Source organism: Rana temporaria, chromosome 4, assembly GCF_905171775.1.
Source record: "Rana temporaria chromosome 4, aRanTem1.1, whole genome shotgun sequence".
Taxonomy (NCBI): Eukaryota; Metazoa; Chordata; class Amphibia; order Anura; family Ranidae; genus Rana; species Rana temporaria.
Window position 1 is genome coordinate 230,107,646 of NC_053492.1, and position 14,762 is coordinate 230,122,407.

At 39.5% G+C, this 14,762-nt stretch overlaps 1 protein-coding gene across 5 annotated transcripts in view; it reads right to left on the minus strand.

Annotated features, from left to right (window-relative positions):
* Window positions 1–1,144: 1,144 nt before the first annotated feature.
* Window positions 1,145–14,762, minus strand: part of COL12A1 (collagen type XII alpha 1 chain) — a 245,105-nt gene continuing 231,487 nt past the window's right edge. For 4 of the 5 annotated variants that reach the window (XM_040349963.1, XM_040349962.1, XM_040349966.1 and 1 more), the window contains 4 exons: window positions 10,444–10,632; window positions 10,160–10,237; window positions 4,777–4,947; window positions 1,145–2,112 (listed from right to left, as the gene is read on the minus strand). In XM_040349963.1, coding sequence (XP_040205897.1) covers window positions 1,943–2,112; window positions 4,777–4,947; window positions 10,160–10,237; window positions 10,444–10,632 — 608 coding nt within the window. In that variant the 3' untranslated portion in view covers window positions 1,145–1,942. Of the gene's footprint in view, window positions 2,113–2,545; window positions 3,447–4,776; window positions 4,948–10,159; window positions 10,238–10,443; window positions 10,633–14,762 lie in introns of those variants that run through there. The other variant, XM_040349965.1, reaches the window with a different exon arrangement.

Sequence of the window (14,762 nt, forward strand, 5' to 3'; positions counted from 1 at the left end):
AGTGAGAAATTCAGACAAAGAAAACTAAATTTAGAAGGGAAATCGAAGGAAAAGGTAAGAGAACCAACAATGCACTAGCTTAAATGAACCTATTTAGAAAATAAAAAAAACAAACCTTTACAACCCCTTTAAAAAATTCATAAATCTATCTGTATCTTCTTTGAAGAACTTTAAATTGTACCATTAACATGTACTGTAATAAACCATGTACCGTATATACTCAAGTATAAGCCGAGCTTTTCAGCACATTTTTTTGTGCTGAAAATGCTCCCCTCGGCTTATACTCAAGTCACCTTTTTGTGATTGATCTCCCAGTCTTTGGGGACCCCGGTACCAGCTGGCCGTAGGTCCCCTGGACCCCAAACTTATGTAGCCCCCCTCTTCCTCTACAAGTGTGCAAAGTTTGTTGTCCGGGGGGACCTACGGCCGGGGAGCACCGATTTTTTTAAGGCTGGGCACCCCTTCCATAGACTCCCATGTTAAACAGTAATTTCTCTGGTGACTTTGGGGTCCCGGTACCAGCCGGTCATAGGTCCCCTGGACCCAGAACTTAGCAAACTTATATCCCCATTTCTTTTCTACAAGTGTGCAAAGTTTGATGTCTGTGGATCCTACGGCTGGGGAGCACCAATTTTTTAAATCTGGGCACCCCTTTCCATAGACTCCCATGTTAAACCTCAGTCTAGTCATGGACACAGTGAGGCATGGGCACAGTGAGGCATGGGCACAGTGAGGCATGGACACAGTGAGGCATGGGCACAGTGAGACATGGGCACAGTGAGGCATGGGCACAGTGAGGCATGGACACAGTGAGGCAAAGTAAGGCACAGTGAGGCATGCAGATGGACACCCTAGGCTTATACTCCAGTCAATACGTTTTCCCATTTTTTTGTGGTAAAATTAGGTGCCTTGGCTTATATTCGGGTCGGCTTATACTCGAGTATATACAGTACTTGCAATATGTGTGTTAGCTCTCCCTATTTTGTCTACTACGCCTTAGATATTGACATCATGTATTACACTGGAATGATGTGTAAATGGTTGAAGAATATGGTTCATAAACCGTACACATGGTACATACATGCAGTACATGATCATCACTAATATGCTGTCTAATTTAAAAAAACACAATGAAACCAAATACTTTAGTTTTCAGTAGTTTTATTGAAAAAAACGCCTCTTTTGTTTCAGAAATAAATAAAAATATAAGGCAGTGAAATTCACAATTTGCAGTTACAATTTTTTAGACAGCAAATCTATTTTCATAGTCTTGCAGGTTATTTCAAACTGCTTTGAGAACTAAGAAACACTATATTCTGAAAATTGTCCATACTAAATATACAGCACAAACATGCAATTCCATTTTCTGCAGGACTGACTGCAATTTAGCATACATGTAACAGTTAATGTGTCTACAATATAAACTTGCACCCGACAGGTGCACTATGTTTAGCTATGTTGAAAGGTTTCTGGATGCTTTAAAGGAGGCAGCGTACAAAAAACAGTATATTCCCTACAAAGTATAATGCAGGTGTGAGTAGATGGGTACATGTTGTACAAGGGAAATGGTTTGTTTAATGAGCATTCTAGGACTGGCAACATGGTCTAAGAAGCAGGCATGTGACATAAGATTCTGCTATATAACATTCTATAAAATTTTGTATCTTTATTCACACATTTGGAAAAATTTTAAAGCACAACATATTTTACAAGCATTTAGACACGCATGGAATAAGAAGCATCATACTGTTTCTACGGTGAGATCTACTAATTGCAACATAAACATAAACAAGGTATGTGTACATATGGGCAAGTGCATTTCTTGATTGCAGTATCCTGTAAGGAAATTGGAAAGCATGCCTATCCACTTACTCTCCGACGTGCATTGTTTGACTGTTGTAACCAAGTAATGACACATATAGAGTATTAAATAAAAAACATTTTACGATTTCACTACATTCTTTCTTAGGGATCTTCTCCATCGCATATGTTCAGCATAGTCTGGATGCATGTCATGTCCATAGTCCTCATCATCTGGTCTTTCTGGTGGTATTTGGACTACGTAGGGTTGACTGTCAGGATCAATTGGTCCACTTTCAGGTTGATAAGGTTCTGGTTAAAAATATTTGTCCGATTGAACAAAATAATTATCTCATGATATTAAGCCATGGACATATTGTATGATACATTTACATACATGTCTACATATATAATGGCATTCTATATATACACAAACCTATATATATAGATATACCTATATATGATATCAGATTAGCTAGCTGTTTAGTTCTACATTGTTAAGTATATGCAAGCTAGTTAAATATAGATTGCAGATACTGTATTTATTGGCGTATAACACTCACTTTTTTACCCTGAAAATAGAGGGTAAACTGTGCCTGCGTGTTATACACAGGGGGCTGTGGAACGTTTTTTTCCTGAAACTTCCCTCTTAAAGTTAGGGTGCGTGTTATACGCCTGTGCGTGTTATACGCCGATAAATACGGTACCTCAAGACATAAAATGCATTTGATTGTGCTGTGTTTCACAGTTTATATACATTTCTTAATATTGTCTTCTTATTGTTTGATAGTTAAAAGTCAGTGTATTATCAATTAGGGACAGATATCTTAGTAAAAGATTACACACTGTATAATAAAATGCATTTTGTATTGGATTATACATTGTATAATTCAATATTTTGTTTTCATGGAACGTTATGCATGTTAGCTGAAATAATTTATAAGTAAATGATTGTGATTAAATCTAATCTGCAATAATAAATAATGTAATACATAATGCTAGAGGCATTGTCATTAGGTCATCATTATATATTATAATGTTCAGGTACATACAAAGTTAAATGCTTTAGAGGTTATGTCATTACTCAGTCTTGTCTGAGAGGCAGTAGCACCGTAGAACTTTCAAAGGGATGAAGGGTCAATGGTTATTCTAGCAGATAGAAAGCAGCAGGCTTTAATGTATTAGCGTCATGTAAAATAATGTTAACTGATTTTAGTGGATATGTTGTCATACAAATCATTTACAAGCCACAATTAGTTTATTATTTACATAAATTGTTTCTATTTCCATTTGTTAAATCTCTATTTAGAAGGGCTACTTCAGATACAGTAGTTAGTAGTTATATTGACCTCTCATATAACTGAGGCCCTGTATTCTGTTTTCATACTTGACATGGCTTTTTTTTCACTACAGAAATGCAAACAGGCTTTGTAAGCTGACATCGCTGTCCTGGTTTCCATTCCGTTGTTAGTATAGAAAATAGTCCCCTTTTTTGTGATGGCAATACAAGTCATTAGCTATATCCATGGTGAAATTTCCCAAAAAAATCATTTCAGAGTAAGCACGTGCGCAAACATCTCAGAAACACGATTTTCATCAATTCAAACTGTAAGCAGCACTGGAGACTAAAATGTGTTAGCCGGAACCTGTAACAGGTCAAATATGTTGTTAGTGTTAAAAAGTAAGAGATGCACAATACATTGTTTTCCACCTAAATACAGTACAGACTTTAGTTCAAGGACTCATATATAAAGCAAAAAGAAACTGATATATGCTTTTCTACAGCCATTTTTTTTCCTGTTCTAAATGTATATTTTTGGAGACGAGGTGGTGTTTTGGAGTGTGCACTGACCAGGAAATGAGATAGAAGAAGACTAGTAAAATTATGCTGGACATCACCTGCTAACCTCACAGTAACATGTCTTCCTTTGTGTATAAAACAAAAATACTGCTGTTGGGACTTGCTGTTAAGCCCCCTCACCCCATACTATTGCCCATAACCATGTTGGCAAGCCTCACTAGCTAATAGTTGTATTTTTGTTGCTCTCTGAAAAAATAAACGAGATAGGAAAGACCTTTACCTTTACCTTTAATGACAAGTAGGAATGGGGGGAAGGGGCAAGCAAGTTTCAGCATAAAACGTTGAAGTTTTACTTGTGAGAATTGCTGTGACAGGAGACAGATTATTTTTTAAATTATAATATTATTTTAATTAAAATGCTGAAAAGGGTGGGCCATTTGAACATTTTTTTAGATTAAATATGTCTAAATGATATAAAGTATGTATACTGTATGTGTTTGCAGCTGCACAGATGCATATACTGTATCTATGGCTGCCTAGTCTCATGTATATAGGAATACATAACAAACAAGGACAGGATCTCATTCCACCTGAAAGGAAATGTCTACTGTAATAAAAATATAGGGACTGTCATTACTAGAAAAAAAAATATTAGTTTCTTGATTATTGTTATGCTGATCCTCTGTTTCTGAGCCACTAACCCAGACGAAATATGTAGATTTAACTCACTGCAAGATTTTTCTGGACCAGAAAAAAATGGAGCCAGGGACAGCCAGGCACCTAACATTTTAAGAAGGATTCCGCCATCCAAGAAGTAGGTCAGCAATGACAGCAATGACACTTCTTTCACAAGAGGTTTCCTTCTAAAAGGCCTTTAGGTTTAAGTACCTTGCCCAAGCAGCATATCAAACCATTTATAGCGATCCTAAGGCTATATATTTTTCTAAAAGACAGCAAATATATTGAGATAAAATATATGTGCAGCAAATAAATTCAATACATTAATTCCTAAAGTAATTTACACTCACTACTAATTATTAAATGCATTGTTTGTGAATTAATCTAGAGTAAGAAATATATTAAAGTAAGCAATAAAAAAAAATCATTATATTCAACAATCTTGATAGTCTTGATAGTCTTCACAACCCATTAAGACAATATCATTTGTAACATACCTGGATATCCTTGGCCATTGTAAGGAATACTTGCACATAGTGAAGCGTCACAATACCCAGATGGACCAACAGGACCCCTAATTCCTTGGTTACCCGGTCGGCCAGAAGGTCCTGGAGGCCCTGTAGAGCCTGTAGACCCTGGTGGTCCAGTTCTGGATTCACCTGGTGGTCCTGATTTTAAAACAGAAATACAAAATTATGTAAGGTTTGTTTTCTATTGTTTTAAACTATAATTAATAATGAATCTGGCACTGAAACTGTCTAGACATATACTTGTACAATGCTAGGACAAAAAATGTCAGCATCTGCATGTGTTGTTAATGAAGACACCACCAAATTAACCAAAACATGTTGAAATCTCTGGCTATATTTATTTTTTCAATGCACCCACACAATGTCTATTTTACTAAGGATCCGATCTGGCAAGACAGGGACAACTTAAAAACATCAAATAATTCCTTTGGTTTGTTTCCACATCTAAAATATAATGGCCTCTAGTGAAACTACCACATACTAAAGCACACAGCAGTCTAAATAAAACATATTAGTGCATCAAATCTGCTACTCTGTAGCCCAAGGGCAGATGAAGTAATGTTTGTTTTGGAACCAGTACTATTATGATTAGCTAAAATGTAAATCTTGAACCAAGTGAGGATAAAATAGTTGTAAGCATCTTGCACATTGTGTAATTAAAAACTGTGTTTTAACTACAAAATTAAATACAGAAACGACCTGAAAGCTATACTGTCAGACTTTTTCATATAATCAGGGAATACAACAAGTAATAGATTAGGGGACTGCTAGTCTAGAATTGAGTACTATTTATAAAGTTCTATGTTATGCAGTAACAGTTGAAAAGCACACCAAGAAATACAGGTTTTGAAGTAAAACTATACATCTGCTCCTTAATAAATGTTCCACATTTAATTTTGCAAAGCACAGTTGGTTCAGATGACTTCATCAAGCAAAGTATTACATTGGTGTTCATAAGAAAAAGGAACATATATTAATGAGCACAGTAGAAGATTAGAACGTGCCATAGCATCTTACCCTAATAAAACCTCACAATATTGACCTATCACCTAAAATTAAAGTAAAATAAGAAAATATAGCCAATTTCTTTTTTGATTATTCAGATGAAAAGTCAGGTAACCTTTTCCTTTTAGAACTCACCTCTTTGAATTACACACTTGGAAAATATTGGTGACACACTTAAAATTCTTAATACCAGTCTTTAAAAATTGTCCTTTAAGAACTTCACCACCCCCCACAAAAAAAATGTAATATACCACTTAAGTTTTTTTTTTTTCTTTCTATGCTGCGTAAACATACTCACAAGCTATCCAGTGTGGTCTTCTTCATCCATATTGCTCTCCTCCTGACCCATCTTCTTCAATTCAAATTATTTTTTGTAATTGTGTAAATGGAGGGGAGTAGAGCAATAATACACTAGAAAAAGTGGGTGAAGGTCCACTTTAAAAATAAAGGCTTGAATGATGATTGATGATCTACCTAGGCCCCCTACCAATACCAAAAGTAAGAGGCAAGTTGTTGCTTCCAAGAATCCTCAGGTAAGATGAAAAATCAATTAGTCCTTTGAAGAGAGATAGGTAAACTTGAACACCTAGAACCACATCCAAACAATAGGATATATCCTTTGGGTGTACCTAGTTCACTGGGTTGAGGTGAAGAGGATAAACCACATTAGGGAGAAAAGAGGCCTTAGGCCTTAAAAGAGAAGCTTAGGATTAAAAAAAACAAATATTTATACTCACCTAGGTGGATGCTGCATCTGTCATGCCTGCTCTGTAGTGAGAGCTGAGTGATCATACACCGCTGACTGCTCAGTCCTCCCCCCTCAACTAAGCAGAGAGCTATGACTGTCAGTCAGCAGCTCTCTGCTTTCCCCACCAGTGCTCATTAGGTTGGGGAGGGATTGGGCGGTGCTGGCTTAGGCTCTCAGTGGATCACTGAGAGGCTGAGCTAGGTGCTGGTCCAGGCTTCTAGGCAAATACCGACAATATGGTTGGGATCTTTCCAGAGCCTGGGCCAGCTCTTTGACCTCAGCCAACAGCGGGCTTCAAGCCACTGTCGGCTGAAAACAGATGACAGGAGTGCAGAACAAACTGCACTCCTGTGATCCATAGAAGTATGGCCAAAATAGCTTTGGTCATACTTCTCCTATAAGAAAGCCTTGTAGCACCTGAAAATGTGCCTTAAAAGACAAGGCCACTAACTCAGAAATCTGCCTCAAAAAGGTGATGGCAAGATGTAAAGGTACCTTGTGAGTGAAAGTAGACAGGGAAATCCCTCCTATTGGCTAAAACAGGGTTTTTGAAGAGCCAACAGAACAAGTTCAAGGTCTCCACAGGAGTCACAGGTGGACATACAGAGGGGAACTAGGTAAGTGACACCCTGTACAAGAACTTTCAACAGGGAATGGGAGACAATTGGTCTTTGTAAAAGAATTGCCAAGATCTGAACTTTGCTCAAAGCCGAATGTTGATCAAGACCAGACTGAAGAAAGGCCTGGATTCTTCCCATGGAGTATCTCCTAAAATTGAAATTCCTTGCCTCACACAATGAAAAGTAAGCCTTTAGGTGCAATGATAGACCTGTGCTTCAACAGCCATGGCATTAAAGACACCAACTTAGACACAGAGCAGTAAACTGGTCTCTATGACAGAAGCTCTTGACAATCTGGGATAATCCATAGAGAGTCCATTGGAGATCTGATGAGGTCCAAGTACCACTTCTGTCTGTGCCAGTTCAGTGTAATGAAAATCACCAGAATGCCCTCTGTTTCACTTCTGTCAAGTAGACGAGGAAGGTGTAGATCACCGGGGCATACACTGCTATGGCTAGAGTGTTCCTGGATCTAGAAACAATCCTGCTCAGTTTGTTGTTGAATCTAGGAGCAAGGAGGTCCATATTCTACATTTCCCACCTGAGACAGATATCTTTAAACATTTCCAGGTGAAGAAGCCACTCTTCTAGACACTGACAACTGAGAAACTCCACCTGCAAATTTTCCAAACCTGCATTGTGCACAGCAAACAGAACTGAAACAAATTCCAGTCATTCTCTCTTTGAACCATGAGACCTCTGGTTGCTCACTGATGACTGGCATATGCAACCACAGGGACATTGTCCAACCGAATCTGAATGACCCGAGGTTAAGGGGTCCAGTGGTTAAGGGATAACAGATTTGCTCTGAGTTTAAGTATGTTGATAAGGAGGTAGGTTTAATTCTAGCATCACATCTCCTGCACCAAAAGGGTGTCTAGGACTCCTCCACAACCTGTTGGGCTCCAGGGAAAGACTCATGAGCCACTAGGCCTGGGATATCCTGATCCTGGGTGTCAGATGCATATGACTTTCCAGAGACTGTGCCTTCTTGTCCCACACAACCAGAATGATAAGTTACAACAGTCTGGAATGGAATAGGCCATATAGAGTTATCTCGATGGATGTAACCATTAGGCCCATAACCCGCAAGCAAAGGCAAAGGGCTTGTTGGCTCTTGGACTGCAAAATAACCTAGGAGTGAAGAGTCAGGAGTTTATCTTGCAGTAAAAGAAACCTAGGCTGGGCCATACCTAGTAGCAGACCTTGATACTCAAGCGATTGGTTACAGCTCTGATTTTTGAAGGTTCAGAACCCAACCAAACTACTGTAGAGTCTGAACAGTTTGATGGACATTGGTAGCGAAGGCTGTGCCAACTGATCCCTTAGGAAAAGGTCATCCAGGTATCCTGCTATGGTGATACCCTGTTACTGAAACACAGCTAGCACAGGAGCTAGAACCATGGTGAAGAGCCAAAGTGCAGTGGATAGACTGAAGGGAATGGCAACAAACTTGCAGTGTTCGGTGCATGTAGATGCACTAGAAAGAAAGGGAAACCTAGGAATTCTTGATATTCACAGAGGCCAGAAATTCCCCTAGATTGAGAGAAGCAATGATTGACCTAATTGATTGCAAGTTGAATTTTTTCACTTGAAGACATTGAGAGCCTTTAAGTCCCAAATGAGGTGAATTACCCTTTGCTTTGGAGACAGTTAACAGGTTTGAGTAGATATCCTTACACTTTCTTGTTCTGGAACAATAGCAATGACTCCCTGAGAAAGTGACCCTGACCTGTGTCAATGCATCGGGGAGATCTACTTGTCTTTGCTGGGATGTTGGCAGAGTTCACAACAAGAAACAGGGCAGAGGGAGAGCTTTAAATTCTACATTGTAGCAAGGTATCCGAGACACTTTCAGACCAGGCGGTTGCAATTGTGGTGGTGTCCCCTCATTGCAAGGATGACTTTTTCAAGCTTTGAGGTTTTTAAGTCTAAAGCCCTGTACACATTATCGGTCCATCCGATGAGTATGGTCTGATGGATTTTTCCATCGGTTAACCGATGAAGCTGACTGATGGTCAGTCATGCCTACACACTATCAGTTAAAAAAACGATTGTGTCAGAATGCGGTGACGTAAAACACAACGACGTGCTGAAAAAAACTAAGTTCAATGCTTTTTAACCGATGGACGTGCCTACAAACGATAGTTTTTTTTTTCTATCGGTTAGGTATCCATCGGTTAAATTTAAAACAAGATTGCATTTTTTTAACCGATGGATAAATAACCTATAGGGCCTACACACGATCGGTTTGGTCTGATGAAAACGGTCCATCAGACCGTTCTCGTCGGTTTGACCGATCGTATGTACGTGGCATTAGGCTTGCTGCATGACTGTGTCCCTGGCTTGGACCTAGAGCACTGGGAGAAGTGAATGGAACTCTTCCTAGATTTATGGGTAGAGGACTTTCCCTGCTGGTACCTTCTTTTCCTGAGGCAAAAAGGTGTTCTTCCCCTAGTGACATCCTTGATAAGGTTGTCCAGATAGGTGCCAAAAAGGTGCTTGCCATTCTAAGGCAAATACAATAAAAAAAAAATGCACTAATGTTTAGCAGACAAGTATTTGAGCCAAAGAGAGAGATCCATTCTAGAAATTAGGCATATTCTGTCTGTAAGCTCATCAAAACAGTAGTGCAGGGCTACAAGTTCCAATTGCTGGAGAACCATAGGATCCGTAAACATGAATCACAGATCCCTACACATATCATTGGACCCTGTCCCTAGGGTCTGGCATATGGCACCAATCTGCTACGAAGCAAGGCCTGCTAAGCAAATAAGGACTTAGAAAGGGTTTACATTCTTTAATCCAAATTATATTTTTTCCCACTTATTTTTGGCTTCAAAACTCCAGTGCCAGATTCTAGTGAAAACCTGCATACCTTGTTATTTGTGCAAATAAAGTAAACATTTTCTTACTAAGTTCACATAACAATAACAATTTGTTTCTTTTAGAGTAGGCAGATAATTTTTATACTGACCTGGTGGTCCAGGGAGACCTCTGGGTCCTTGAGACCCAATTCCAGAATTACCTCTTTCCCCTTTTTCTCCTGGTATTCCTAGGGTAAATACAACATGGTATTTTATTGTGGACAATATTACATTTGGTGACAAACACTTTCACAAATACTTTTAATATGTTACAAACCGCTGTCCAAACAAATGTACATAATGTAAAACCAATTTCAGAGAATAGTATTTTTTTTTTATTAACTTCTAAATAATTTGGTCTTTTCTATCAATACTAATACCTATTTTATATTACCTCTTTCTCCAGGTGGTCCTTGAGCACCAGGTGTTCCTGGGAATCCAGATCTTCCTCCGGGTCCAGGTTCACCTCTCATACCAGCATTGCCTGGAGGACCAGGTGGACCAGGAGGTCCAGGTTGATTGCGATTGGAATAATAGTCATTTGGAATCTGGTTCAACATTTGGTTAAATCTGCTCATTTGACCTTGAAAAACAGAAAATATATGTATATCACAGGAAGGTAAATTATCAGCATACCTCTACACATAGGTGTAATTTAAATAGTCTGGTTAAAACTCAAGGAGCAGTTGGTAAAGTGGTTTAGATGTTAAAGATCAGATGTCAGTATGTTTTATGACTATAAATGTTTTATACATAGAATAAAAGCATGTAAGTGGAACAACCTCCAAGCATAAGTGGTAACAAAACATTTGAAATATGCGTGGTACAGTCTGGGATTTTACTCAGAGGGAAAATTGGCAAGCTGGGTGGGCCAAATGCTTATCTGCCTTAAACTTCCATTCAATTCAGGGTTATTTGGCACTGAATGGTCTGCAGTAGCGCTGGAAGGCAATCATTAACCAGTAATGCTGACATTCTATAGTATACAAAAAACACTTCTCTTCTCTTCTCTTGTATCAAACATATCAGGTAGAAAGTAATGTAAAAAGCATGTTAAAAAGGGGTAACCACAGAAGCACTGAGGTCATTATGACATTATCCATGAAAGTACAATTTCCCACTACTGAAAAAAATTAGGTTTCTAAATGAAGGTATTTCTTTTATATTGTAGAAGTGTAGAGCTCACAAGACGGAATACAGTGTGCAGACTTTTAACTTTTGCTAGCTCTGGCTAACTACGAAAAGACTAGTTTAAAAAGTTGCATTGGTAGTTTTGTTCAGTGAAGTGATTTTATTTATTCAGTGTTTATATCTATCTGTGCCATGTAATATTAACTGCTTGGATTACATTTGTGTAAAAAGGGAGAAAGGTTCCCAACATCAAGAGCTTCTTTGTAAATAATAGGATTTCCTATTTTTGAAATTGCTTAGAAAAATTCTCCAATTTCTGTAAATTCTTCTTTATCTATGCATCAATGTGGGTATTTTATTTCTATTAAATATAAAAAATAGCTCTCAGTAATGGAAAAATGTATAGTCTTTATATATTCAACAATCTAACCTTAGGAATATAAATATGTTTTTTTCTTCAAACAATGTAATATTCTTATTAATTTAGACTAAACAGAGGGCTAACATAAGTTCTTATAGAAATAACTTCCATGTGTGGATAAATCTACATGTTTTCCTTATGCTCACATTTCTTTATTTCAAGTCTTTTCAAAAGTTGTACGCTGGGAAACTTCATAATACAGGCACCCTGGTGTTTTTAATTATCCCATAAATTATACATATTGTGGATGTCATACCATAAAACACACTGGTGCTTGCTGTGAAACAAACCTAATATTCTCTATCAAGCTAGTTTTCAGTTTCCTACTATGATTAAAAAAATGATAGGTTAAGTTTCTTCCAAAAGTGGCTCTGTAGTGCTAGTTTGACTAAGGCAGGCACAAGGGATTGTAATTGCCTTCAAAGGAAGAAGAGCTAGGCAAGAAAGACATCAATGTCCCTATATATTTGTCCTGTAATTTCCCACAAAACTCGGCTGTAGAGTATCCTGAACTTTTCAACTTACCACACTGTGCACATTATAAGTGTACTTTGAGAAAGTAATGTGGGGGATGCAAAGTAAGTAAAAGTAAGGTGGGAAGTGCTGTAAGGGGGGCCCAGAAAGATGAATAAAGAGATAGCAGTGAGGGTAAGCCTGATTAATTTTTTTTACTAGGACACCTACTTCAGTAGTTATGCAATTATAACAAGCGATCCAAATCACAACGTAGGCCCGGATTCACATACATTGGCGCATATTTATGCCGGCGTAGCGTATCGAATATACGCTACGCCGACGTAGCACACAGAGGCAAGCACAGTATTCACAAAGCACTCGCCCCCAGTCGCTCTCAAATCTACGCTGGGTTTCCTCAGCGTAAGCCAGCGTAGGTGGAAGTGGACGTGAGCCATGCTAATGAGGCGTGACCCCATGAAAATGAAGGACTGAGCGTCATAAAGTTAAGAATAACGTACAGCGCATGCGCCGTCCCGTAGACGCATCCCAGTGCACATGCTCAGAATCACGTCGAAACAACTGCCTAAGATACGTCGAATCACTGCCTACGATGTGAACGTAACCTACGCCTAGTCATATTCACGTACAACGTAAACGACAAAAGATATGACGGCTTGTGTTCCCTGGTCCATACCTTTGCATGAGTTGTGCCTCCTATATGGGGAATAACTTTACGCCGGACTACGACTTACGGAAACCGCGTATATTATGCCCCTGGCGCAACTACGTTTGTGAATCAGCTTATCTCCCTCATTTGCATATGTGCATAGAAAATCAATGGGAGCTGCAAATGCACCCAGCGTAAATATGCGCCCACGATACGACGGTGTAGGAAAGTTACGACGGTCGGATGAAGCCTATTTTCAGGCGTATCTCAGTTTATGGGCTTGGCGCATAGATACGACGGCGCATACTTACACTTATGCGGCGTATCTGGAGATACGTCGGCATAAGTGCTTTGTGAATCCGGGCCATAGCCTCCAACTTTCCTGATTTTGAGGGACTGTTCCTGATTTGGAACAAAGTCCCTCATTCCCTCTTCATTTGTCCCTCCCTTCGCTCTGATCTATATAGTTGTAAATAAAATGAATTTTTTTTCTTTCAAAAAGTATTTCCCAGCGCTAAACCTTTTATCCAATTTCTAAATTGCTGCATTTGTAAATTTAAAAAGCCAGTATAAAGGAATACTAGTGGTAACAAAGCATCTATGAGTTAAACTTTTTTTTTGTTGTATAATTCTCCTTTAAGGGGGTGTGGCAGGGGTGTGTGACCTATGCCTATATACTTTTGCTAATAGGTTTCCCCCATTCCCATCTCAAAAAGTTGGAAGGTATGTAACAATACTAGCAGTGCTAAAAGAAAAAGCACATTTACAGCATGTATATACAATAGCATAGCTATCAGTAGTAATCTTTTATTTAGTAAAGCACTAACATGTTAGGTACTAATACACAAGTGCCAAAGGGAGAAGTGTGTGATTGTTGTTCATGAATGCCAGGCGTTACTGGCATAGGAATGGTATATGTAGCTTTTAGGCTCAAATATCACAGCTATACAGTAATATGTTTTTTTTTTGCTGTGTGCAGGATAAATTTAAAATGACTTGCATTGATACTGCAGATGCATACATTTTGTAGCTTCTCTAGTACAAAATGATACACCAGTGTTTTAAAACAGAAGTGTGAGAATGTTTTTTCTTTAAATCATACTTACCTAGGTGGATGCAGCATTGGTCTGATGCTGTATCTGTCCCCAGTTGGCTCTAAGGCCCCGTACACACGACCGAACATGTCCGCTGAAACTGGTCCGCTGACCAGTTTCAGCGGACATGTTCGGTCGTCTGTACGTCCGACCGGACAATTTTCCGGCGGATCGGACAGTTTTCCAGCAGAAAAATGTTTCTTAGCATGCTAAGAAACATGTCCGCTGGAAGCCTGTCCGTCGGACATGTTCGGTCGTCTGTACAGACTCACCGGACATGTCAGATCGGCCGAAAACCCTCGCATGCATGGAAGCATTGAACTTCCAGGGCCGCGCACGTCGCCGCGTCATCGTCGCGGCGACGGCGAGGCCACGTCACCACATATCGTGTCCGCACGGATTTCTGTTTGATAGTGTGTACAACCATCAGACAGAAATCTCCGAGCGGACATGTCCGCTGAAAACGGTCCGGCGGACCGTTTCAGCGGACAGTCCGTCCGTGTGTACAAGGCCTAAGACTGAGAATCGAGCGAACAAACACTGCAGATCGCTCGGTTCTCAGAGCCCTCTGAAAAGAGAGCTAGTGACTGTCTTGCCCCTGCTCTGCCACTCCAGTGCTCACCGGAATGCTGGGCTGTGGAGGGGGCTGGAGAGGCTAGCTCAGGCTGTCAGCAGCTTACTGAGAGGCTGAGCAGGGTGCCGACCCATGCAAGTGGGCGGTTCCCGACCATATGGTCACGATTTTTTCTGAGCCTGGACCTGCTTTCTGACATCAGTTGACAGCACGATTCAAAGAAAAAGAGCCACTGCTCCAGGTGTATAATGAGAACCTGAGGAGGAATCTCGTAGAGTGCCAGCCCTGGCCCGCCTTTGTGGGAAACTCACAAGAAAACAATTGGCTGCACATCCAGGAATTCCCATTGCCTTTTATTGTTCAAAGTGAT